Genomic DNA, 27,710 nt, shown 5'->3' on the forward strand with positions numbered 1-27,710 from the left:
AAAACCAGCGCCGCCGCTCGCTGCTAAAACAAACTTTCCCATCCTTTGTCCGCCCCACACCATAAACACTAAACAAACTCGCTTGCAAGTCGAAGGTTGGTAACAGGCCGCGCACGGTAAAAATCGACTTCCAAAGGATCGCCAGGGTCAAACACAGAGCGAAAATGCAAATTCCACACATCTGGCACTATTCCCGAACGGGCATTTCCGGACGGTAGATTGATTTTCCCAGATGCCACCGATGCAACGGTGGGAGGAATCCCTTTTGCGGTCGGTCGGTATGTGAGTGTGTCTGCTGGGCAATAAAACTTCATCTCCTGTGACGGTGCCGATGGATGGTTTGAAACAAAGGCAATTACACATCCCGCTGTCAAAACACAACACACCAACAGCCGTACCAGCTCTGGCGGAATGATAATCTTCGGTTTATCCTGTTTTCCTAATTATCATGTCCCTGCTGTGTTCCAACAAAAAACCCCAAACCGATCGGATGCGATCGATGCTTTAGCCAGCTGCACGGTGCATCTCATTATCTTCTCGCTACGGGCAAAACGCATCACAGAATGGTTTGGGGTGTTCGATTCTTAGGACCGATCCTTCTAGGATGTAAATTACCGCCGTACCTTTTCGCTGCCAGATGTGTTTTTTTTTTCTTTTTCGTCAAACTTCTCACTTTTCGTTTTCTAAAATTGCCCGTAATTGAAGGTGCTATCAATATACCTTCGCCCAATATACCTGCAATACATCCCTGAACAGTGGTTCAGTCGTCTCTCATTGACAGATCCTGTCCGGTCTGGCATGTGTGCAAAATCAGCAAAGGTCAACACGACCGGAAACCGGAATTTGGATGGTCATTGTCGATCTTCGAATGCGCACGCAGAAGGAAACGCAAGGATGCGGAAGTAAGGAATCGATGCTGGATAGAGAATGGAACAAAAAAGGTAGAAAAAATTGCCCAAAACGAAAACGGGAAGTATGAAAAGATTGGGAAGAAGCGGCAACCAACAGCAAAAAAAAACAAGTGAGCAAATGCTAACACCGATCTATCGACCTTTACTTCCGATCTTCGTCCACGGGAAGATCGTCTTTCTTCCGCTTTTTTTTTCTTGGCGGATGTTGGGAAATCCTTCTTCCTACGAAAGGAAACAGACCCAAAAGGAGCACATCACATTTGCTGCCAGAACAGATATGAAGCAACAGGAGAGAGCGAGCGAGAGAAACAACACACACGGGACCCATTTTACATCTGCGTGTTCACCCAATACTTTGCACACAAATCCTGAACCCGATAGGAAAAAAGCGGAAATGTCCTCTTCCGCTCCGTGCGTTTAATTTGATTTCGAGGAACAGACGTCGCGCGTAGGATAAAGTGGAACTGACAGGCAAGCGAAAGCGAAGGAAGAAAAAAAACAACACCAAATCGACTGGCAGCACCACTAAAAAGGAAAGGAAGGAAAAAGTCTCACAACTCGCACGGACTGAGAGAGGGTGGAAAACCATTATGCCAGATACCGGCAGTACGGAAAGGTCCTGTTTTTTTTTTTGGGGGGGAGCCGATCGCGCACACATTGCCAGATGTTGGTGTGAGGATCCGGGGATTGCCAGACCATTCCGATCGAGGACGATTTGATGCAGTGCCGTGTGTGATGGCATATTCCCTCTAAATATGTGTGCTGTGGCGTGGGAATGAGCTCGATTTTAAATTTCTAACACACTAGCCATGTACAGTAGAGGGCACAGGAAGACAAAACTTTCATCACTGTGGGCAGATAGCGGGAAAGCCGGATGCAAAGGAAATTGGGAAAAAAGTTAATGAACTGATTCGAGACGTGGAACAAATCCATGGACAAGGTGCGTCCGGATGCAGTTCATCATACAAACATGAAGCATGTTACTGGCTGGTAGAAAGTTGTGGGAAAACGATATAGATTTTGCCCTTTTCTATAATATTACTAGCCGTATATAAGTCGTATGGAATTTTATGCAAAGTAAAGGTTTGCGTGAACATGGGTGAACCGGTTCGTTCTTTGTGAAGAACTAAACGAACGGTACAGATCTTTCGTTCTTTTGACTCTCATAAAAATGTGTTTCTCATACTGTATCTCGTACACATAGTTCGCACAAGCTACCGTTCTAGGTCTGGTCGGTCACTAAATGCTTCTACATTTGACGGGTAGTTCGCACAAGCTGCCGTTCCAAATCACTCCACTCACGTTACACTTCGTTCAACCTGCGTTACGAGCAGTTCAACCTGCGTTACATGCCGTTCAATATGTGGTATTCTAACCTGTACCATAGTTCGTTTAATTACTTTTTCCCGACCTGCCTATATAGATATTTCAACCTGGGGACTATTCGCGAACTACAGCAACATATTTTAACGAACAAAGTTCGTTCGTTCGTTCATTTAAAATAACTGATCAGACTGTACAGGTTTAGTGCTTGTGTTCCAAAGCTAATTCACATACGATTCAAACAATAGATAGTTCCTTGTTTTGCCAGCTCCTCTGAAACTTGCTCTTCCATTATTCCGGAAACCCATCGCCCATGGACATGGACTGTACTAAACTGGCGAAATTAATGCCCAAAGTACTGCACGGTACAGCGCATCCCCCCCGGACATTGCGTCCCGGAATTGGTTTCAAATTAATTATCCAACTACTCACACAAACAGCACCCACTTGCGCTAGTTTTGGGATGTGTTTTGCGGTACACGCGCGTTTGTGCTTTAATTAAACGCGAATTAATTAATTTCTACACTAGGGCAATGTGCGCGAGCGCAAACCAATTAGCTTTCACTTGGTTAACCAAAGGGAAAAACAAAAGCACCTCTACCGGTGGTCACGAAAATCCGATTGCCCACGGAAAAGTGGTTCACGAAGTAAACGCACCGCCGCCCTATGTGGTGCTGCTCGTGGCATGCAAATGGATTGATTTGGTTTCGAAAATGTTCACTCGGTGTGTTTGAATCGTGCCGTTTGGTAGACTATTATGAGATGCAAGACGAAAGCCAGAGACATTTCATTAGGTTGATGGGTTAGAGCAAATCATTAAAACGTGAGGTCAGCATTTCAATTTCATTGTATTAAAGTACACATTGTATTGAAAGACACTGATGTTCCTGAAAGACCTGGTTCCCACAGTGATCATAAAAATGGATTACCTATTTTTTTTTACTATTTAAGTCGTTTTTTTACTACCATCGAATAGTTATTTTAAGTCTCGAAAGAAAATTTCATGCACCAGGTAGAAGATGCAACACCACGACGATCAAGGATTTGTGCAAAATTTGGAAAACTCCGTAATGAAACACAAGCTCTACCATCTTCTTAAAATCCTTCAAGGAATCCAACAGAGTCTTAGAAAATCGCACAAACAAAGCCCAATTGCACTGCAACGCAGGAAATGTTGAGGACGATTCGATCGGGCTGAAAACCTCGTCCCGTTTTCGAATGAAACGAACTGCAGCAAACCTTGCAGCGCGCACTATTGAGACGAACCTAAAAAACCACTTTTCCCTTAAGCATACCCGAGCATACGCCAGGAACAGCTGCTTTTTGGGATTTCGTTTTGATGAAAATATTCTCCCTTTCGATTGCTTTCGAAACCTGGCAAGGATCTGAATCTTGAACGTACTGCTTCTTGTAAGAGTACGTTTCAGTTGTACAGAGTTCGAAGGTTCGTCCTTTCACAAATGATACTGCCGGAGTAGCGTAGTCCTGGCATCGAGCGTAGCACTGGCGTGCGACCGATACCAATCAATTCGCTCGAAAAGCAACAAGGATTCCCCCAAGGCCCAGCGACTGAACGCTGCGAGAACCCAACCGTAAGGTCCTTTCTGCTAAATGAAACTTCTCTCGGCCTGGACCGTAAGGCATATGCGTCCGCTTCCCTTACGGGTTTGATGAAAGAAGGACCAAGCAAAGCGGGCGGCTAAAGGACGAGACCACAAGGAGGCCGAGAGTGAGTTGCCAGGGAAATAAAACTGATAGCAGCCGGTGGTGGCAGCAGGCCAGTGAAGAAAAGCATCAAGAAAACGAAAAAAAAAAACTCCAAGCCACAATTATATGCCGGTCCGGTGCCACGCGACCTCCGACCAATCAGGAGCGAGCATTTCGGACCCGGTCGCACTTATGCCCGTGTCCCGGGGATCTCTCGGTCCTTCTAAACGACATCCCACGGGTTCAATCCAACGGGAAGAGGATCACGATCTACAACAGGAAAAAAAAACGATGAAGAACGCTTTAGAAAAGCAATCCGCTTTAGAGTGCGTGTGCGCGCAGATGTTTTACATACACGGTTTCCTCATTCTTCCTTTGATTCCTTTCTGGGTCCCTGGTTCGAATGATGAGGAGATGGGATAGAAGAGAAACAAAAACACGATTGATGACCGAGGATGGATGATAACCTGAAGCCACGCAGTGCAGTTGCTGTGGTTCCTTTTAGTTGGATCAGGCTCGTCTCGTCCTTGCTTGTGAAACAGCTGGACCTGAGCGCTGCGAGCAGACAAACAGAAGGGAAAACAAAGGAAAAAAAATAAAGCCGAATCAGAAATAAAAGGAAAGAACGCAAAAAAGCACCTTGCGCCTCGTAAGTCAATATGTTGCTGATCGTCAATAGCGGTGACGGGGACGATCCTGGGGCCGGCTGCTGCGCGTCAAGATCCCTATATACGATCGTCATTAACGGGACACACCGATGGGCGCACGCCTCTCATCAGACTTATTTTTCGTGTCGTTTTTTTTTGCGCCTCATTTTCGTTCGGTTCATCTTATGCGCTTTCTGATGATTTTATGTTGCTCCGCTTCTGAAGTACCGGCGACACGCGCCATGTGCAAATTTCTTCTACCACCGGCTACCACCAGCCATCAACCGCCGAGCTATATCGGAACTCAGTAAACAGCGTCATATTAAAAATTGCCCGACAAAAAAAAGGACCCCGAAACATAACCAAACAAAAAAAAAAAAAAACCGAACGATACAAACTTAAGCAACCCGCAGCAGTCGCGTGGGTCGTTTGCCGCCTGATGGGGAGGCTCCGGTTCCGGTGTCGGAACAGCTGCCGAAAAAGGCGCGTGTGTGCAAACATTAACCCCAAACAGCGAGGAGCGAAACGGGTGCCAGGCGACGATGATATGCCAATCGTGCGTCAAGCTGCGCCTCTGCCGTTATAGCAAACATTTTTTTTATATAAATGTTTACAGTTTACGCTTTTTTTTCTCTCTCTCTCTCTCCGTCCCATCGATGGCGATCGTAACCATGATCGTTTAGCACCGGGCACCCTCGGACGGCTTTGCACCGGGCTGCTCTGATAACGATGTGACAAGGTGTACCGTCGTGTCGTGTGAGCCTTGCGCATACAAAACTAGCGTAACGTCTGCAGCAGGCATATTAACGCGACCCACATCTATCTACCATCATCGGGTGTGTGTTCAGTGTATAAACAGCGTTTTTTTTTCGTTTTTGACAACATTTTTAACGCATCATTTTCCCTTAATGTTAGATCTCTTTCTTCGTCTATTTATATTTAAACAGATATACTACTTGGCGTTTCAGTATGTCCCACATACCAGCAACATGATATCAGTGGAAACAAAACTACAAAAAAAACACGACACAAACCACCCCCTTCCGAAGGACTGGTAACATCTCTCCAGTCTTTCGGCTTCATCGAATTCTTAAAAGAAGACAAACTATCCACACTGCCGGGCAGGGAGAAGAGTTTATATTTATTTTTACCACACCCTACGTGTACCTCCAAAGACTCATACACACACACACTCCACTCCCCTATTTTGCGCTGTTTCGCGACCGCGGATAAACGATCTATTTTTGGGGGGAAGAGACACATTTATGAACACAAATAAGGTAGAAACTTCCGAGAAGCGTTAATCACATCGTACAACCCCGTGCGCTCCTTCGGGAGAGATTGTATTTAATGTGTGACTGCTTGGGTGTGGTAAAAATAGTAACGAAGGGGTGAATTTAACACCAATATAGCATTATACCTAAAGCTGGCCATTATAACTGATTATTTCGTTGTCTAGTATCACACTAGTAGCAATAGAACCAATCAAAAAGTTTTGTATTAATAATCACATAAGATAAAAATCACCTTGTTGTCTATTGTGTTGACGATCATGTCTAGATGCCCAACAGTACTGTTGTTCACCCCCAAGGACAAATTTGATGTTCGGAGGAATTGAGGGAGCAGAAACCTACAAAGTTTGTCAAGAAATACATGATTTGGCAAGCGATTTGCTCATTTTCTCAAACAAAGTAGTGCACATTCGTTAGTTCGCTACTACCGTGATTGTAAACGGGGAGATCTACATCTGTAGAAACGACACGAGGGCCCTACGATCTTCCGGGGTGATGTAGTTTCATACCACAATTCATTTTTTCTTAAAGTCTCACTTTCTCACTCTAATGTTATTTAATAACCGTAATTTTATTTTATGTGGGACACCCTTTACGTTGATTCATTTCGGTTTCGGTTTGGTTCGGACGACGACGATACCAGCCTACCGGAGCCACAGCACCGTCAATCAAGAGTGTGGCAACATCTGCTGTACATATTTAAGATCAGTAATGGTAGCATTAATTTATTTCCAATTTTTCCACAACTCAAGCCGATCACAGATACAATTTTCCAACATAGACCATGGATGTTGAAGTCATCAATGCAAGAAAAGATTTGAACTAAGCAAATAAATCGCAAACAAGTTCCATGCTTCAGTCACACAAAAGCACCCTCTATCGTCATGCTTGAAGGAAGACAGCCAATCCCCTTTACCGAAGTCTTTTAAAAATCGAAGCCTTAAGATATTAAGACAAGAGATCCTAGACTAACTCTTTTCATTAGCTACTTAATGCTTTAACTTACTAAGTAATTACAATTAATTCCCTAATTGCAACAATTATTGTTCCGATTGCCTTTGTTAATAATCACGTCTTCAGCGTGTCCTTAAAGGCGCAGTTTACCAGTAACAGAAAAAACATAAAGATCCAGATGGTCTCTCTAAGCGCTCTATCCACAAAAGATTTTCCAAATATTTTCAACACCTTGCCAACCACAACCACCAATTGATGTTCGCTAAAAAGGGGTTGACCTTTTTATGCTGTTCGTAAAAATGCATCCGCGGTGCGGTCTACTAAACCTGAACCAGTACTAAGGCAAATGCCAACAGATGGATCGACAATAGCGTGCCAACAGTCCAACAATGCCCAACGCAGAATGATACACGCTGCCACGTTTCGGGATTGCCAGAACACGATCATGGCAGTCATTTCCGCGTGCCGCGCTGAGTGATGGATTTCCTTTTCACCAAAGGCAATGGCACATCAAACCGGTGTGGAGCATCGCATGCAGCGAACGAGGACCATATGTCGCGGTCGAGGGTGTTTTGCTATTTTTGTATGGCACATCAGCAGGAACTCAGAGAGCAGTTGCCCAGTTCCCTGGGATCAAGATCAATCAATAGTATTTGCGGTTTTGCTTACGTACGCTGTGCAGCTTTTCTTTGTCTTGTGCGTCGAGCTCAATTTACTTTGCAAAGATCTTATCCCCGGAGCATACATCTTCCAGGCACGCTTGAACAACAGAGGTTTGGGTGTCTGGGGTGCAGTCCCATAAGAAGGAAAAGGGCTTCGAGAGGAAGGGCATAAAAGTGAAGCCTGGCGCACGCCAGAAGGTGTCAGAGGTACATCGTTTGGGATTTTTGGTTCGTCTTCCTTGCTTCATGTTCGTATCCATCTGCTCCTACCGATGCTTGACGGTCTAGGATTTCAGGACGATTCTTTCTCAGATGCACAGATACAGTACCAAAGACATCTTGAGGGAGATATCATATATCCCCTTCTATATGGTACAAAAACCCAATATAAAACGATAACGATTTTAATATCTGTAATAGTAAAAATGCAAACTAATCTTATTTCCACTCAAATATCTTATCCTTCGAATTGCAATATCCTCACGCTTTAGACCTTCCGGAAAAAAGGATCTTCCCAACGTTCTTCCCTTCGCATCACTTCGCAAATGGCACGCTCAAAGAAGAGCAAATGCCAACGAAAAGAAGAAACCGCACGCGTACATAATGTCGAGCGATGCCATGCCATCTTCAGAAGACGGCCGCTCAAGAACTATAGCATGAAAGTGCACATATGCTGCGTCCCAAATTTCCGATCCCGTCTACCATTCGGATGCTGCTGATCTTCCGATCTATGCTCAAACAGATCGCACACCGCTGCATTGGAACGCAAAGAGAAGCAGCGAAACGCACAACGACAAAAGAAACGTCGTCGACGTGCTCAATATGCCGCTCGGTGTCAAAGCTGTGAAACCCGGATCCCTAATGCGGCTACCGAAAAAAAAAACCCCGGCAAACATGGAAAGGCAACGGCGCACGGGATGAACGGCGTGTCTTTCTTTATTCTTCCTTTCGTTTCCTTCCCTCGTTCGGCGGTGAAAACCGTGGCGAATTGCATTATGCTTTCCGGAGGGCACATACAACACAACGAGAGCGCGCGGGCACCACAACGAGGAAACGAAACACCGGCACCGAAACGCACCAGCTGCAGGCACGAGTGCTTCCGCCGGTACGCGTGCCATCGGTTACGCCTGAATCCATTTCCATATGCTGCACCACCGAACGATGATGCGCCGAGTCTTCCGAGTGTCGTTTAGGCACGACAGTTTTAGGTCACCGCACTCGAAGGTTCGCTCCATTCCAGATATAAGGGGGACTTTTGAAGGGCATGGTAGAATAAAACAAGTACGCAAAAAGCCCACCCAAAGGGAAAACGTTTTCGGCAGTGTCTGTGCTGTGTGCACGGGACGTTGCGTATGGGGGTATTTTTTTAACGCACACCGAACATCACGGTCACGTTCGAACAAAACTGAAGCTAAACGCTGCCTAAAACTCCGGAACGGTGCTTCCGGGCCCACGTGCCACCTAGCAAACCCCGCGCAGTTCACCCGATGCGTTGACCTCTGTTTCCAGTGTGTTCTTCAACAGAACAACCAAACCAAACGCATCAATGCTGCTTCACAAGGTTCTGTGTGTATCGATGCGACGAATGGGTCTGACACTGGTCTCACTTCCGCTGAGATATTCCCGACACAGAGGAGATTCTAGCATCATCACCACCAACCAGTTGGTTGATTTCTATTATGAGTTTCATTGTTGGTTCCTCAAGTGCAATTACCCATTCATAAACGTTCGTTCATTCGCGATCACCCAACCGCGGCTGTGGCGCATCGAAGCGCGGTGACGCGGCACGCTTTTCCTATATGTTCTGGATACCACCGCACCCTCCTTCAGTACGGTCGGTACTGTACGGTGTTGACCGAACAATTACGCAAGCACGTGTTTCGTCGTAGGTTACACCCTCCCAACTCCCATCTTCCAAACATATTGGCCACCGAGTTGAAGTGCGACTCACTAAATGCTGCCCTTTCCGGTCGGGTGTGTACTTCAGGCACGCACCCGTACGAGTTAAACCAGCCTTGGAATGGGCTTCTAGCTGGCTTGTTACGTTAGGTCCACCGGAAGAGTCTAAGTGCGCGAATTATCCTACCGGCACGCGCACTTGTCCATGTAGTTTGATATCTTCAATAAAAAAAAGCCAAAACCAGCACCCTTTCTTATCCGCGTGTGTGCATTTGGACGGTGGCGCGATGTTGTTTAACTACAAAGAAAAAAAAATCATAAATATGCACGAGTCCGAAGCAAGAAGCTTGGACAGCAACAACCACGCGAGAGCACACACAAAAAAAACACATACATTTTACGCCACCATTGATAGCGAAAAGCGCGGACGCATCAGGCGATCGTCACCCAAAACATAACGCGGCAGATGTTGCTAACAAGCAAATATGCGCGGCGTGTGGTGAGATGACGCTTCTGCCGTATATTCTTTGCATCTCTCCAACAAAGCAAATTCCGCACGGGGTAATAAATGCAGCTGCCGGCTTTTGAGTCCCGTGTGAGGGAATGTTTTGCATTGCGTTACAATGTGGCGTTGATTCGAGATGAAAATTATTTCCTTTCCTCTCTAAACTGTCTAAAATTAAAACAAACAAAAAAAACATAGAAAAGTAATTTTAAACACTTGGAAGATGGATTGATTGTTTGAAATGAATGATGGATACGCGTCTGGAAATGTATAAACTCATTAAAACGCTTCCCCACCCTTGTCAACATTAACTAGCAGTGCGATCTTCATCGGCGCTGCATTCGTAAGCGTGGCAGAGAGAGCTCCCGAAGAAAAGATGTAAAACGTGTGCCCCCAAGAGACTAACACCAGCGATATTAACAGCTGCTACTGTCCCCATGAAGTAACGTACGGATCGCTGAACCCGAAACCATCGTGTCTGGTGTGCTACACCACAGCTCCTTCTACACTCTTGCCAAACGGTTGTCCCGCCGTGGCCTTGGACGGGCCTGGGGACAAAGAAAACTCTCCCCCAGTCACCGTGTGTGTCGTCGTTCACGTGAAAAGTGCAACAGCAAGGAGGAATACACACAAAAAAACACAACTGCGTGAAAACAGACGCTGCACTTGCCTGTGGGGCGTTGTGATGGATGGAAATGATGAACACACTGTACAAAGTGAAGCGACTTACGCGAAGCGCATGTTTTGTAGCCAAATAGTAAGGGGGGGTCTGGTCCTGTTTTTTTCGCGATCGCCCAGACCGCTCCGTTGGCATGGACGGTGGAAGCCAACAAGAAGCAAAAAAGATCTACCAGTAAACTTAAAATAAACAACAGTTTTGCTAGGGAGCAAATGTGCAAGATGGCCTCCACCAAATGCAGGCTCTGGTCTAGTGAGCAACAGCAACAAAAGCAACAAAAAACCAGTGCTAGAATATTATCCACAAAGCATGCTTCATTTTGTTGTGCCTGGTAGGCTGGTGTGTTAAATTCATCTGCAAAACCCCACACCAGGAGTACTTCAGAGCATCTTTTCGCTTTTCAACAGCACCAACAAAAATCTTAGTCACGGTCACAGCGAAAAACCATTCCACAAATCGCGATCGTGTTTTGGGAAGCGCACGCGATTAGCGGCACGATGTGTACGGATGTAAAATTAGATTTTTCCGTTCCGTTTGATTGGAATTTCTTACGATCGATAGGGAAAACGTGTGGCTTGCGAGACGATGCCAGAGCTCGGGGCTCGTAAATACGTTTCGGAGGGGAAAATTGCTTACAAACGAATCCCGCCGGAGCAACGTTTGAAAGGCGGCATCTGATTGAGATTTCTATCGGAAGGGTGGGAATGTAATATATGCACGTGTATTTACATTCGACCGGCCCAATCTCACGGTCAATGCTAATGTGTGCATCTAAATCATTTGCTTCAGAATCGCAGCTACCAAATATAGAGTTTTGTTTTCTTGATGGAAGAAAATTAAGAACCTTTCCAGCTGGTGTAGCGCTCAAAAAACACACACACACACACCATTACAAGATCATGAGATCGTCGTACAGTTTCATTCATCTAGCTAAGAGCTAACCTATCCAAGTACTCTTGTATCGATGGTTGTCTCTCCTAATCCGAACAAAATACGAAGGCGTGAAAAATAACACCGCACGCGTCATCCTTCGCTGAAAATGGTTGGTAATGCAACAGCACAAGTCCCTCGTCCTTTCTTCCAAAGAATAACACATTGGTCCTGCCGGTATGGAACACTCATTTCCAATTCAAAACTGCCATCATTTCTGGCGGGTCATTTGCGGCACTCGAACGAGTGTATGGCATCTGCAGATGGCACAGAACGCAACCAAGAAGCATAACAGTAGCGAGACAGTTGTGCTGCCTTCATGAATAACAGACATTGCTTCGCATACACTGTCCATAAACATAAACAATATCCTCGCCCCAAATCTGTACTTCGCCTAATGTAATGACCTTCCGGAAACTCAACGCACAGTTCCTCCGATATTATACAGCACTAAAACGAAATGAGAACAAAATGCGATCATATTTTAATATACGAACCTCCTTCTCATAGCTGCAACATGTTGCTTTTCTCGGTATGTGTCGCCATCCGCAACACTTAATCAAACTGTGCTCCTTTTTTCTCCTCTCGTACAGAAGCCATCATCTTCGCGTAATCGTTTCTTTTTTTTTTCGCCAGCTGATAACGTTTTTATCGGTCCGTCCGGTTTGGTCTGGTTATCAGAATCGTAACCGCTTGACCATATGCAAAGCCCTTCGCTCGCATGTGGTAGCATGTGGCCAGCCAAAAAGAGGAATCGCTAAAAACAACAGAACAGCTGAACGATCATCAAGCATCAGAAGCCTTGTCGATCCCGTGCTGGTGCCTGCATATATGTGCAACCGACTCTCCCAGCAGCAGCACACGCTTGGGTGTAGCAGCAAGATTGTTTCTTGTAACTGATGACGCTATATGCATCCTTCGCTTTGACCTGCTTGTGATTGCCACAAGCACAGCACGATGGTTGCAAGAGGGTTTTTTGTTGTTGTCCATGCTGTAAAATTGTAGAAAGTGCTATACGCACACAGATGATGATAATTATTAACCGGTATCGAGTGCCCAACAGCAGATGTCAACAAGGATGCTTTTGGGTTGTTTTGTTTTAAGGACCCGTTCCAGGGCCACTAGGATAATGGGAAAACATTGGATTTATTTCTAGATTTACAGCATCTGGCCGTAAAAGTGGCACTGGTGTCTTGTAGAAATTGATAACATTAAACTTTAAAATATCTTGCTCAATTTGCTATACAGAGTGCAGTGTAGTAATAGTGTAGTAATAGATAGTCATTATTTAGGTTTCGATCGCTTCAAACCAAAAACATTTATAAAGAATATTTGATAACATTAATCTTTAAAATATCTTGCCCAATTTTCTATAAAGAGTGCAGTGTAGTAATAGACAATAAATCATTCATTAGGTTTCGATCGCTTCGAACCAAAAACATTTATAAAGAATGAGTTAAAATAAGCAAGAACCGTTTTATTTAACAATACTGTAATTCTAATTCCGTCTAAACAAGGGTTTTTACCTTAATTCCCACACAGGAAAATGGTATGAAAAATTCAAACGCATATGTTTGCTTTAATTTTTCTCTCTACTTTCTATCGATCCTTCCATTCGAATACCGTCACAGTTCAAATCCAAACGAAACAGTTGGAAAATTGATTTTATTTTATTCCCTAGATAGAAACAGAATGGTATCGAAACCTTCGGCCCAGTCTGTTTCCCTGCTGTCCTTAATTTTCGACATCCCAATCCCGATCATGCTTCCCAAGCTACAGGCTTCGAGAAAAACTGTTGTTTTATGATCTTCTTTTTTTGCGTTCTCGATCGATTGCTTTACACCCTCCTTCTGAAGACAGCTGATCGTCTGAAGCCTCACTGCGGAACGAAACAGACGCTTAAAACGTATCAACCGATAGTAACGAAGCCCCGGGATTTCTCCGACACTAAAGCCTGGCAAAAGAGCAGCTTCGGAATGGTTCCCATGGTCTAAAGGTACGTAATCGCAAAACATGGGTGCCGGTGTACGGACGGTTCGCCAGTTCACCCACATGCGGAGTGTGTCCATTCGCTACGGGCAGCCCTTGTGGAATGGTACGCTAAACGAAGCCTATTGTTTCTAACGATGTCACACAGAATACGATTCCAATCAGTCGGGCCGGAGCAGCACGGTGTGTGTGCCCCGGTAGCCCACACACCCGCGTGGATACGGTTTCTCAGCCGGTTATGAGGCGTGCATAATGGTACTACACCATTGTGCGATGCTCGGTGTTCTCGCTGGGCAGAAACTGCGGGTGGGCCACAGGTGACAATGTTCGAAAAACATAACCAGTCCCTCGGCTGAGTAGATCAACAGCAGCACGGAATTTTAGTCTCTGCATAATTATAACCTTCCCCCATACAACGGAAGCATGCAAAACAGTAATCGCAACTGTTCGCCGGTCGCCGTAATCATTTCCACCGGATGGAAGCACTTTGGTTCCGATGAAGTGGAAGAAATTTCACCGCTTCCTTGCGCAAGGTGTAAGCGATTAATATTCGAACGTCTTGCCAGCATTTTTTTCGCCGTTTGTCTCGCACGAACCGAGCCCAATTTCCGTCAGCGACGGGGGGAATACACTTGCCACGATGAAATGCGATTCACGCGGTGAAGCAACGATCGGTTTATCTTTCGTGCAGCTGCAGGAGAAGGCCAAAAAGGAAAAGAACCGTTTCCACGTTGCGTTTGCTTTAGATTCCTTCTCTTCCGCTTCCTTAACGTGGTAGGATTCCCCAATTTCTCCATTCCGTCAGCGTATAGATTGAGTTTTCGATTCCATTAATGCTTCACTTCCTCATAGTGTAGGTAAGGAGAAACCCGGGACAAGCAACCTGCTGACAGGTGTGGTACTCCTGCTTGATGCAGCTTACACGTGACGATTGTCTCTAAAATTGGAAGGAAAAAGGATTGCGACCCTCGGAAGGAATCGACAGCTTGCAAGACTACTAAGCGAAGCCATCCCGTTTTAGAAGGCAATGAAGTACATAATTGCGTTGAAACCACCGTGGGAATCAGCCGGTCCTGCTGTCCCTGAACTTCTTCCGGCCGCATTGTTTACATCGCTCCTTGCTTCCACCCTCTTACTTACTGTAACTTCCTCCCCATCAGATTGAGGTTATGTAAATTTGCAAATCGTTTCCCGAACACGGATCCTACTTACATGAACCGCTGTTAGTTTGGCCCATGGTACCAGGCCGGACGCATTGGCTGTGTCCTGCCCGGGTGTGTGGCTGGTGGTGGTTCGTCACTAGATGCTCTCACTCACTTCTCGTTTTCCACCCACTGTTTGCTGGGCTCCAAACTATAAAGATCCATGCCACACTCAGGTACACCCATTCGGCAAAGATGGCATCGTCCGTCTCTGCACTATATCCACTGGCGTATATCTGACCACTTTCGACACCTTGCGCTTACACTTCACCTGACTATCATCGTGCAACGATTGCAGCGCTACTTAGTGCTAATTCTACCTTATATTACTAGCCCACTATGTTGCAATTTGTGTATATTTTGTACAATTTATTGCCACATTTGCCGACCCGGAACGGATTTCGCACTAGGAACTGTGTGTGAGTGTGTTTCTTTTTTTCTAATCATGTTGTCTCTTCTACTCCCGTACGTAAATGTCAATCGTGTTCTACCGCACACATCCCTGTCCCGTTTCGTTGGAATATCCTGGAAAAGGAATTCCGCACCACATGCGCACAGTTATACCATATCGGTGCTGTTTGATTCAGTGCAACAGTGCAATATTGGAATTATTAACAATTGCAATAAAAGTCGATTTATACGACTAAAACACACGCCAGGTATGGTAAAAGATGATCATTTATGATTTTTTCGAAGAACAGCTTGGAACAGGATGGGTTTTTACTGTTCGATGAAGGATCGGGCGCGATGATCCTCATTGAAATGAGTTCTTCTTCATAGTATACTTGCAATATTTTTATACATGCAGTTGTATTGACTTAAATAAACCGATTTCCTTGTTTAAAGTTCAAACAATCACGTTTTTATTTTAATATTTTCAATTTTGTTTAGCACTTCAGCAAATCAGCTGAGAAAAAAACATCGCCAGTGTAAAAACATCGAACGTGCTTATTGTCAAACTGACATTGGTATTTTTTGTTTACCGTCTGTTGTTGAATAACACAATACAGCATGCTGAAGGTGAAGCCGGCAATAAAAAGTGCAAAAACAGGATGAAATCTATTAACTCAGTTGATATACTTTCTTCCGATAGTGGTTCAATCTAGCTCGCACCGTTATACCCGTTGTGCCGCGACCAATCCACCCCGTACGATGGTATTCAGATGTGGTAGCATCAACCACCAATGCCATCGAACAACCGGGCTCCATTGGAGTGCCGGATAAATTGTACAGCCGCGTAGAACTACAGATGAAAGGAATCGATCCGGAAGTGATGAAAAGCTATGCTATGTACGCTAAAACGGCCGCAGAACATTTGAACATAGAAGTTGGCAAACAGTACGTATGCGACTCGCAAATTTTGTCCGGTTTGTATCATGTATTGTTTTTTTTATTGCAGCTGGATAATGCGCAAAGCGGCGAAAGATCGTTTGACGCTTTTGAAATCGGTGCACATCTACAAGAAACATCGAGTGCAGTACGAGGTGCGAAATTACTACCGATTTATGCACTTCCACAAGCTTACCGGGTCCACGCTCGACACGTTCCTGGAGTACATTGAGCGCAACCTGCCGGAGGGAATTGCTTTGAAGGTGACGAAAGTGGAGTTACAGCAACTGCCGGAACATTTACGAAAGTAACAGTACGGTGTAAATTAGTTAATAAAGTTGTACATCGAGTAGTAAAATAAGTCGTGTTTGTTTTATGAAAAAAGCAAGAAATCTGAAATCATCGCATTGTTGTGGGATATTTTATGGTAATGTTGGGTATTTATAGCAAACTGCAAGTTGCTGTGCAAATGTCAAAATTTTTCATCCGCTCGACACTTCCATCAAACAGTGTTTGTGTTTTGGTATCGTCCGGCAACCGGGACAACCGCGCCAAAGAATCGCGAAAATAGCAAGTTTAAATTGTAAGTACCACAATTATTTAATGCTAAAGTGTTAATACTACTTGTGATGTATTGTTTCCAGTGTGAATTATGGTTCGCCCAGGGATAATGCGTGGTGGCGGCCGTGGTGGAATGGGAATGGGTATGCGAGGCCGTGGAGCACCGTACATGAACAAGAAAACATTTCTTCCCCGCCATCCGTTCGATCTTACCCTGGCTGAAATGGCTTTCCCCCGAGTACACCCGGCTCCGGATGATTCAGCACTCACCAATGCCCTGTTAAAACGCAGCCAAGATCTCACTCCAACAGCAGCGGAACAAACCGCAATCTCGAATCTCGTCGCCAAGGTGCAGGGCGTGCTGGACAATATCGTGATCGCCCCGGGAGACTTTACCAAATGCCAGCTGGAAGAGGTACGCCAAGTTGGATCGTACAAGAAGGGCACGATGATGGCAGGCAACAACGTGGCCGATATTGTCATCATCCTAAAGTCACTCCCTACGAAGGACTGCGCCGAAGCACTCGGCAAAAAGGTGGAGGAAGATTTGGAAAAGTCAATGAAAACGGAAGTCGTTCCCAAAGCGGAAGCACTTTCGCTGACGTACAGTGAAAAGGGGTTCGAAATATCGAACTCACTCGCGAAGGTACGCTGTCTGATTGCAACGTTGCCCCAAAATATGCGCAAACTGGAGACGGAAAAGCATCTAGATTTCAAAATCATCCAAAGCCATTTGGCCGCCATTCGGCATACGCGCTGGTTCGAGGAAAATGCCCACCATTCAACCATAAAGGTGTTGATACGCATACTGAAGGATCTTGCACGTCGCTTCGACGGGTTTAAGCCTTTGAATCCGTGGATTTGCGATCTGCTTGCCCATTCCGTCATCATGAATAACCCGAGCCGTCAGGCACTGCCCGTAAACGTGGCTTTCCGGCGCGTATTTCAACTGCTGGCTTCTGGGCTGTTTGTGCCCGGATCAGCTGGTATTACGGATCCGTGCGAGGTCGGCCACTTCCGGGTGCACACATCGATGACATTGGTGCAGCAGGATGAATGTTGCATGACGGCACAAACACTGGTGCGCGTGTTGGCCCATGGCGGATACAAACACATCCTTGGCTTTGTAGAAAATACTACCGTCGCGAAGGAGATGTCCGTGTGGGACGGTGTCGTTGTATCCCCACTGGAACCAGCGTACGAAAAGCCATCGGAAAAGAAGGACGGCGAGGAGGACGACATGGAGTGCGTCGAGGGAGAAACCATAAACGAAGAGCAGACGGAGTGAGTCCGATGACTTCATGACGCTTGGTCCAATACATTTAGCATTTAGAGGGAACGCTTGGGATTTTAATGATACTTTAGACTAGAAGTTACACATTAACTCATTACGATGTAATTCAACGAAATGCACTGACTACTATACGTTCGCATTCTGCAACCGCATGTAAATCCCGCAAGGGTGATTTACTGAGTATTTCAAAATAAACGAAAAAACGACTAGAATTTAATGTTCTTTGAGCAACTAGACCTGATCTACGTCTAATATGGCCGATATGTTCGCTCCTAACGCTGCTAATACTGTTCGCGAATGCGCGTTGTTTACGCACAGGGATTCTCCTTGGCGCTGAAATGAGCACAGTTAACACGCGTATTGTGCGACTTTGGCACTGCCATACGAAAAATGCGTCCCTGCGGATAGCAAACACACAGCTTGTACTGGCTAGACGATCCCGTTCGTGTACCGTGGTCACTCTTTACCACGGGTAAATTGTTCACGTTCACCCACACACCGTTTCCGCCCATCAGCATGGTGCTTCCGTTGTCCGACTTCAGGAAGATGTTCTGATCCGCCGACCACAGCAACTCTTTGGCCTCCATCCGGATGCCCTCGGTGCCCTTCAGCGTGAGTCGGTTCCGTGTCTGCAGCTTTAGTGTGTCGTTGATGGGTGACGCAATGCGACCACTGTTGATGAGATGGGCCTGCAGCACCATGGCTCCCTGTGGCATGTTGTAGTGTGGCCGCGAAGTCCCAAACACCTGCTTGCCCGTGATCGGATCCTTCACATCGAAATGATTAATGCCCTTCAGAAAGCTGCCCGCCTTCGTGAGCTGAACTTTGTTATGCGAATGTCCATTTCGATTGACCAGGTTGATCGAAACGTCACCGTCGTCCCCGGTGATTTCCAGCGGCTCCTCGTAAAAACTCTCCAGCAGACCGTCCTGCTTGTACACACGATCGAAATCGATGTTGCCGTAGAGTTTGATCGCGTCCGCATCCTGGATCAGCTCGATGTTTTCCATACCCCGATAGATCCGTAAAATGGCCGTTATGGATAGGGTTAGGCAAAGATTGCCCAACGCCAAGCAGAACAGCAGCACCAGTACGATCCAAAACGCGAACGAACTTTTCTCATTGTACGCGTGACACTTGGAGAGATCATACTTCTGGTCCATTTGCCGCATGTTCTGGAACGAAAAAACGCGTTAACAATTTTGAAACTCCACGTGACAGCAACAGCTCCAGTGCACATACTCCCATGTGATTGCACGAAATGGTAATGAAATTTCCGAGTCCTTTGAACCTCTGGTGAAAATTTTGCTGTACGAGCGAGTGAAAATTTTTGACAATCGGACCTCCACACACACACACACTCTAGCGTTGGAATGTTTTTCCCGTTTTTTGTGTTCCCGCTGCTGAGCACAACAAATGAGAAAATCCTTCACGTGGAAAATCTCATTCTCATCCTCACTTGAGGCTGCTATAATGGACCAGCGGCGCAAAGTTTTATGGCAAAATAAAATGTTAATTAAACTTAAACATAGGTAAAGAATGTGTTTGATATAGCAAAAAATTATTGTTCACCATCAAATATTATTAAATTCCCATTGCATGTTTTACAAAAGTTTACATAATTATTAACAAATTTTTCAAACAATAGCCCGCGAGTCGCTCGATTGACATTTTTCGCCCGCGTGTGGTTTCGCCTTATTGCGGGCGAACCAGCTGTCAATGCCGGTGAGCAAGCTGTTTTGCCAAGTTTTGTGTTCTCCGTGCTGAAACCATTTTCTGAAAAACATTCTCCCTGTGTGTAGCATCAAGTTGAACTGTGCGTGATGGCTTCGGAACGGTATAGTTTTTCGCTGACCACCTTCAGGTAAGCTGCTTATTATGTGGTTATCTGCAAGCAAATCCAGCTAACAAAATGTCGCACTATTCTCGCCCTTGTGCAGCCCCTCGGGAAAACTGGTTCAGATCGAGTATGCCCTGGCGGCGGTTGCGGCTGGAGCACCCTCGGTTGGTATCAAGGCGGTGAACGGTGTTGTGATCGCAACGGAAAACAAGCAGAAATCAATCCTGTACGATGAGCACAGTGTGCACAAGGTCGAGATGGTGACGAACCATATCGGTATGATCTATTCCGGCATGGGGCCCGACTATCGGCTGCTGGTGAAACAGGCCCGTAAGTTGGCCCAGAACTACTACCTCACGTACCGCGAACCCATTCCAACGTCGCAATTGGTACAAAAGGTTGCCACCGTCATGCAGGAGTACACGCAATCGGGGTGAGTAGAACAATGCGCCTACTTGGATGACAACCAGAATCGCATCTAATGAGCCATTTTCTTTATGTCCCCACTAGTGGTGTCCGGCCGTTTGGTGTCTCGCTGCTGATTTGTGGCTGGGACGATGGCCGTCCGTACCTGTTCCAGTGCGATCCGTCCGGTGCATACTTTGCGTGGAAGGCGACGGCTATGGGCAAAAATGCAAACAACGGCAAAACGTTCCTCGAGAAGCGTTACAGTGAAGATCTCGAGCTTGACGATGCGGTTCACACGGCGATTCTTACACTGAAGGAAGGGTTCGAGGGACAGATGAACGCGGACAACATCGAGGTGGGCATTTGTGATGCGAACGGTTTCCGCCGGCTGGACCCATCCGATGTGCAGGATTACCTGGCCAATATTCCATAAGCTCATTTAACTGTTTAAGCGCTCGTGAATGAAGCTTTTTTTTCGGTAATATAGAATTACTGCGGTGGGGTTGATACTTTGGAATAAAATACTTTTCTTCATGAGGATGATTAAAAAGCTTTTCGGTCAATGGTTATAGTGGCAAATAAGAAGATTTATTAAAATGCTTCCCTTTAAGTTACATTGAATTGAAGTCTTATCTTTTAAGCATGAAGTAAAATCAATCGTCTTTCTTGTCCGCATCGTCGTGTTTGGCAGCTGCTGCAGCGCCACCTTTCTTACGCTTCTTCGACGCCGGCGTAGATACTGGAGGAGTCGCAACGGTAACCGGGACCGGTGCCTTTTCCGGTTCAATCTCACCCGGTTCGGGTTGAGACACTGATGGTACTCCCGTTGGTGGCGTTACAGTAGCCGTTGCTGTAACCATCGTCGGTGTGGGTGGTGGTGCACCCGGTGCGGGTGGCATACCACTGGGTGGGCCAGCGCCACCGGCCGTCGGTGGCGGTGGTCCGTAGCCGTGGTGCGCTTCTGGATGCGGATGCACCTCCCCATAGTGTCCCATCGGTCCGGGCGGTCCACCGGGTGGTCGGACAGCACCCGTTACGTAGCTACCGGGGGGTGGTGGTGGCGGAGGGCCATACTGCTGATGGTACGGATAGTGTCCGTACTGACCGTACGGTTGTGGGTGTGCCCCGTAAGACGACAGATAGTACGGTGCACGTGGTGAACCGGCATGTGGATAGCCGGGGAATGTGGGCCCATGAGCGGGCATGCCCGGATGCGGTTGCATATGCGGTGGCATGTGGTGGGGAGGAGGATGGGGTGGCTGATGATGCGGTACGGTTACGTTCGGTGGTGGAACCTGCGATTCCGGAGTGTGGGATGGTGGTGGGGGCGTGGGTACAATCGGCGCTTGGTGTGGGGCTGGTCCGGAGGGCGCGGAAGTTACTGGAGCGGTGTGAGGTGGATACGCACCATGAACGACCGTATGGTGTGTGGCCTGTTGCGGTGGTTGGGCAGGACCAGTGTGGTGTACTGTGGAGCTAGGCGGAACTTCCGCCTTCGGTTCTGCTGGTGGTGTTGTAGCAACGGGCGGCGTTGGTGGAATTCCTCCCTGAGATGGGGGAGTAGGAGGGACACCTGGTGGAAGCGACGAAATCGGAACTTGCTGATCTGGAACGGCAGGAGGATTCGAAGCCGGTGTAACAGATTCCTTAGTCACTTCCGGCAGCGTTTTCGACACATTGGCAGCCACCTTTTCATCTTTAGCATCCGGCTTAGCGTCTTCCGTAGTGTCCATCTTCTCAACTGGCGGTTGTTGTGGTCCACCAGCCGAAGAATCCTGCGATCCTTGAGATTCGTCCGAAACAGCTGCCGCCGGTGGTGACCGATCACGGGCTGTTTCGGTTGATTCTGCCTTCGGACCTGCCGGAGTATCACCCTCAGCAGAGCCTTCGTTTGTAGCGGCTTGATCTTGCGGTTGGTCCGATTCAGCTTTCGCAGCTCCTGCTGGAGTTTGTTGTGCGGGAGCTGGTGCCGGAACCGGTGCGGGTGGCTTCTGAGCTTCCTCAAGAGCCCGCAAACGGTCTCGTTTCATCATTTCGTACTGCCTATCAACCATCTTCTGAAACGTGTCCTCATCCACTGCCGGTTTGCAGTGCTTTTTCAGCTCGTCTTGAAACGTTTCGCTCGATTCGACAAACTTTCGCTTGCGCGTTTCAAATTTTTCTTCAATCAGTTGCAGCTCGTGCTGCAACTTCATCTGATGCATCGTAAGTGACTGCACCTGGCGCTTTAGCACGTGCATGCGCTGCGTGGTCACCACCGAACGAACGTCCGGAACGACCGCGTCCGAAAAGATTTCGTTTATCAACCGATGGTTGCGCGAAAACCGAGCGTACGCTACGTGCTTGAACGAGTACCCATCGTCCGGATCATCTTCGTCCTCGGCCGGTTGAATGTCAATGCGACGATCGGCTTGCGTGCCCTTCGAACTAGACCGCGATGATGTTTCGTGACCATCGCCATCACCGGGCCTTACCTTGTTGCGTGCCGTAAGATACGCCAGGTAGGCCGGCGAGTTGTGGTACGCCTTCATGTTCTTCTCGTGTTCCGCTTTCTCTAGCTCGTACTCCGCAATGTACTCCTCCTTTTCCGAATCCGGCAGCAGACGCCACTGTTGACCGATGATCTTGCCCACCTCCCACAGCTTCAGATCGGAATTGGAAGCCTTGATCGAATCCCATACCTTGCGCGAATAGCGCATGTACGGCATCAGGGGCTTCTCCGGCGGTTTCGGTGGCTTAATCATTTTCGACTCGGACGCAGCAGAAGCCTTACCCATCTTTTGCGGGTTGAACGCCGGATTACCATGCGGGTTGTGCATGAAGGGGCTGGAATTGTCCTTCCGGTCGGCGCCCGAGCCCGATGGGCGTATCCGTTGCGGAGGCATCGACGGACCCGGTATGTTGTGTTTATAGTTGGCAGGCAGCGCCATTTTGATTTTCCGATTCCAATCGGCGTCCGCAAGTTTGAGCCTTTAAAATGGTTTTCCTAAAAGTACAAATTGCACACAACAGTGAAAAAGGTTCAACGGAGTGTCAGAGGGAGAATAAAAACGCTAAAATAGCACCGAAATTATCTATTTTGCAAGAAATAAAACGGTTTTTCTTACCCAATGCAAAGCTAGACGCTATTTTTCCCCGTCAGAAGAATTTTGACAGTTTGATGACAACCCGCAGAACAGACGTTTTAAGTGCAGACGTTTGCTCGTACGAAAGACGTATGGTAAAAAATTAGACCAATCAAGAATTTTGCAACAATATTTAGCTAACAAGCGAAAAGCAAATGAGAAAAAATACCAAAAATCAAAAACGTATTTTTTTGGTGATTTTGATGAAACAAACAACAGACATAGTGAAAAACTTGTTTGCTGTGTGCGGTCCAGTGAACGCGTCCATTGTGCAATGAGATGATACGTGAAACGTGAGTTAGCTTTGGAAGAGAAAAAGAGAAAGGAAATAGAAATGCGTGAAGAAGGAGAAGGCGCAAATGTGAGTTAATTTCTTGCAGCTGTCTACCTTGGCCAAAGCAGCAAACAAGCTGCTAACATTTGATTCATTATTTTTTCCAGCTTATGGTTCTTTGAACATAAATGGTGAAAGAATTGAGACATGTAAAATAAAAGATAGTTTTACGTAACGCGTGAATTTAAATTTTACGAAAGAAGCGTAACGAAAGTAGTGCACGTCACTGTACAATAAGATCGAGCGAATCCATTAAAGAAATTCAAAACAAAGATCATTATGTATGTATTTGTGTTGGAATCGACCGGGTAGCTACGGTTTTTTTCTCGAGAAAATAAGCGATCCACTAACTACGGCTAGTCGAATGAGATTTTAACTGTTAAGCTGCGGGGCCACGAGCGTTGAGACTGCGTCTCAAACCTCTTCAGTCACTCATTTACCTCAAAAAGTCACTCAAAACCAAAGTCTCCGTTGCCTCTTGAGGTTTTCCTCAATTTCAGTTCAGTGACGACCTTACTGGATTTGACGTTGACAACATACAGTGTGTGACGAGTAAAATGTTTTTCATATATTTTTATTTCTTGTTTCTACTGTATTTTTGTTTCAATTTTATGGAAAATATGGTCAAAAAAATTGTGGTTTTTTGATTAAAAACTAAATCATCATTTTCTTAATTACAGGAGATTAATCGATCAATCATATTGCAGTTGAAAAGTATCAATTCAATTATAAAACATGTTGACAACTTTTGTCACACAGTGTTCCAAAAGGTACGTTGCAGACACATAAAAACATCATACCGTACGCCAAAACATTGTGCTTGTACAATCATAATTACGCATAAAACACTTTCAGAATGTAGGTACATTCATAATAGTACGCAAAAAGTGTACTTGTATAAAAAATAAACCATTATTCTTTCGCCATACCATCGGCAGATACAACAGGTTTTGTTTACATTTTGAGCTGCTGACTGGCTGAATCTGTCAAAAAAGTCTCAAAAATTTTTGAGACTTTTGTAGATGAGCCAGGTTTCCCTCAAAACTCAAGTCACTCAATGTTTAGAGTTTTGAGGGAATCCTCATCGCTCGTGGCCCCGTGGCTTTAGTCGAACGATTTTTGAGTACCGTGAGATACTTCCTGCCAGCTGGGTAACGACGCACGTTCAATCGCTCACCACAGATGAAACAGCTAGCGACAAAGGGAACGTGTTGCCTTCTCGTTTTCTCACACTGTTGCAGAAAGGCTGTCAGTTGGACGCTCGCTTCAAGTTTCTCATAACTGACCGAGCTCGGCGCTAGCGTTTGCTCTCGCACGCACTTACTTCCAACGCTTGCAAGAGTACGGACGTGTCGTTTTCGTGGCTCTCGTTATACCGATCTTGGAAAAAAAGAATATCCTGTATCCTGCCGAAGGAAAAGTGTTTCGCAGCATTTTCGCGCGCCCCCCCTCGCTCCCAATATACAAAGTGAATGTGAGTGTTAATGCAATTGTTGTTCGTTTGATTAGTTGCTAAATCGAATTAAGCAGCAGCAGCATTCTGTGCAGCGTATTCTAAACGCCCCATGTAGCGAATAACAATACTGCAATCTACCGAAACTGCGTACAGATGTGAATTTGTGGCATAAAAGGTGGCTTTTTCTGCGTTTGTGAGTGAATTTCGTCCAAAAATTGGTTGGCTTCGATCCCGAAAATGGAGCAGCATCATGTCCACTCGCTTTATGGCGTGCATATCCTAACCTGGGAGCTCCCATTTTATGCATCGCAAAGGAAATTTAAGCAGCCATTGCTGGCGATCCCTTCCTACGAATACGGATACGATTTAGTGCGTTGCTTTATTCTGGAGAAAAGCGAATCATATAGCCGTGGTATGTGTGCTGCCTTCACTGTTTTTTTTTTTGTATACTGACATACCGGAAACGTTCTGCAAACTAAAAAGGACGCACATTCAGTTGCCATTTGTCCGTTGGTGTCGCCATTAGGCGTTCTTCCTTTGCTTCATTTTTGGTGCGTGTTTTGTTGCCTCGGATGCTCGGCAATTTTTTTTCTTTTTCGCTATGTTCTGTCGGCACAATATATCCTGCCGTACGACGACATTCTATGGATGGACAAACACACACACACACACACACACACACACACACGTGTGTGTGTGTAGAAGGTTTTTTTTTTCTTCTCAATTCTCCTTTGAAGCGTACTTTTAGCCCTCGAGAACGCTTCTCTGCTGTGTGCGCTTTAGGAGGCATGTGGTTTGCCTGTCAAGGATAATCGGCGGAACGGGGTCGAACAAGGTGGCACACAGAAAGCGGAGGACGTAAGTAATCTAAGAACCCGGCGTCTGTTGTACCAGCCGGAGAGCAGCGGACGGCGTGGCGTTTGCTTGGTGGAACAGGGTAACGCAGACATCAGCAGAAGCGCACAGCAGAAGCTAGCGAGACAAAGCAGACAAAGTAGAATGAAGCAAAAAAAAAAAAGGCCAAAACCGAATGCCCCAAACAAAAGAGAAATGTGCAGAGAAAACGAGTTTTCGAAACAGAACGGAAAAGGATCCAACGGAAAAAGGGAAGGAGCCACCGCTGTTTAGGGGTGGCCGCATGGTGAAGACCATCACGCATCAACGATAGGGAGGGGGGGAGGGGAAGCATAAGGAGCGTGTGTGGAAGCAAAGAAGATGGAAACGAGGCAGTGTGTGTGTGTGCGAGTGTGTGTGAAGAAATAAATAACATCGGTGTTCCAAGCGCGCGTGTGTGTGGAAGAAGCGAATGAAAGAACAGCAAAATAAGCGTTTACTCCTTGTTCTTCATTCCTCCCGTTCTTATGCACGATTTCATTGGGGGCTTCTATGATGAAGTGCGTGAAGCAGCACGACAGGGATAGAACCATAACAAAAGAAGCCAACTGCGTGTTAGAGAGATAAAGAGAGAGAGAGGGAGAGGGAGCCTTCTGTCCATGAAACAACAAAAACACAGCATAAAGAACTTCCCGACGAAAGGAAACGCGCATTTTTGTTGTTTAATTCATGTGTGCGATTCCGCGTCTCTCACGTTAAAGCCTGTTCTGTGTGTAGCGTGAACGTGTGTGCGTGTGTGTGCGCATTGTGCATCGTGGGGCTGTACGGTTTTTTTTTCATTTCATTATGCCTTTAAGTGCCGTCGGTGAGAATGATTTGATCACACGCTAGAAGAAGAAGTGTAGCGAAGGAACGCGCTGGAGTGATGACGGATGGAGTACGGTGGTGGTGGTGGTGACTGGTTCCCTTTTTATACGCGCGCACACACACACACACATACGCGCGCGCGGGCGCCCTCTTGCGTACATATTTGATACGCACGATCAAGAAGCCGCAGCTGCCAGTCCGCTCTGTTGTGTGAGAGTAGCGAGAGTCGTGATAGAAACGCGCGCGCGGTATGTTCTGTGAGAAATGCGATTTACGTGTGTGTGTGTGTGTGTTGAGCTCTACTACTGAACGCATTCCCCCCTCGTTTTGAGTGTTGGTATATCGAGCAAATAAGAAAAAAAAACCCAAAAACGGCTGCTCCAAAACAGCGCAAGTTGCAGGAGGATATTGTGACCACCGGCAGATGTGCCTCCCATAGCTCGTCCAGAACTCCCTTCAGCTGCTGTCGTCGCCCTTGGGAAAGACGTGGTGTGCTTGTGTGTACGTGCGTGAATGTGTTTGCGTGTGTGTGTGTGTCCTTTTGCTCCTGTTCGTCGGATCCTTTGGTGTATCCTGTTCTTACCTTTTTTTTTTTGGTTTGTTCTATTAGCGAATGTGCGTGCGTTTGTGTACCTCAAATAGTGCTGCTAACTGTAAAAATATCCTGGAAAGTGAGAGAAAGAGAGACAGAGTGAGAGAGAGAAGGATGTAGCGTACAGCAAGAGCGAAGACGGAAAGGATAAAGAGTGAGGGAGAAAGCACGAGAAAGGGATAAAGAGGGATTGGAGAATGCGAATGAAAATAACTAACTGGAGCACAAAAAAGGACAGCGCCTGTAGGGTATATATGGTATATATTTTTAAACTGCCTGTTTTGCCGAAACCCGAAATGCAATGCCTGTACTGGAATGGGGCAATGGAGGTTAAATGATAAAATGGAAAAACCGAAACCGTAAACTGTAC

The 27,710-nt window shown here is 46.3% G+C and overlaps 5 protein-coding genes across 5 annotated transcripts; 3 read left to right on the forward strand and 2 right to left on the reverse strand.

Annotated features, from left to right (window-relative positions):
* Positions 1–15,711: 15,711 nt before the first annotated feature.
* On the forward strand, positions 15,712–16,340 carry LOC128719971 (28S ribosomal protein S10, mitochondrial). The gene is made up of 3 exons (XM_053813614.1): positions 15,712–15,720; positions 15,794–16,038; positions 16,100–16,340. The coding sequence occupies exons 1-3, from the start codon at positions 15,712–15,714 to the stop codon at positions 16,338–16,340; spliced, it is 495 nt and encodes a 164-aa protein (XP_053669589.1).
* A 341-nt stretch (positions 16,341–16,681) lies between these two features.
* LOC128707671 (interleukin enhancer-binding factor 2 homolog) lies at positions 16,682–17,878 on the forward strand. Its single transcript, XM_053802629.1, has one exon. It carries the CDS (start codon positions 16,682–16,684, stop codon positions 17,876–17,878), a length of 1,197 nt encoding a protein of 398 aa, XP_053658604.1.
* A 314-nt stretch (positions 17,879–18,192) lies between these two features.
* Positions 18,193–19,056, reverse strand: LOC128708553 (uncharacterized). Its single transcript, XM_053803531.1, has one exon. The coding sequence runs from the start codon at positions 19,054–19,056 to the stop codon at positions 18,193–18,195; it is 864 nt and encodes a 287-aa protein (XP_053659506.1).
* Positions 19,057–19,701: 645 nt separating this feature from the next.
* LOC128719222 (proteasome subunit alpha type-2) lies at positions 19,702–20,565 on the forward strand. The gene is made up of 3 exons (XM_053812846.1): positions 19,702–19,748; positions 19,825–20,157; positions 20,235–20,565. Exons 1-3 carry the CDS (start codon positions 19,708–19,710, stop codon positions 20,563–20,565), a joined length of 705 nt encoding a protein of 234 aa, XP_053668821.1. The 5' UTR covers positions 19,702–19,707.
* Positions 20,566–20,785: 220 nt separating this feature from the next.
* Positions 20,786–23,062, reverse strand: LOC128707511 (SWI/SNF-related matrix-associated actin-dependent regulator of chromatin subfamily E member 1). The gene has a single exon (XM_053802467.1). It carries the CDS (start codon positions 23,060–23,062, stop codon positions 20,786–20,788), a length of 2,277 nt encoding a protein of 758 aa, XP_053658442.1.
* Positions 23,063–27,710: the final 4,648 nt, after the last annotated feature.

Source organism: Anopheles marshallii, chromosome 2 (genome assembly GCF_943734725.1).
Source record: "Anopheles marshallii chromosome 2, idAnoMarsDA_429_01, whole genome shotgun sequence".
NCBI lineage: Eukaryota > Metazoa > Arthropoda > Insecta > Diptera > Culicidae > Anopheles > Anopheles marshallii.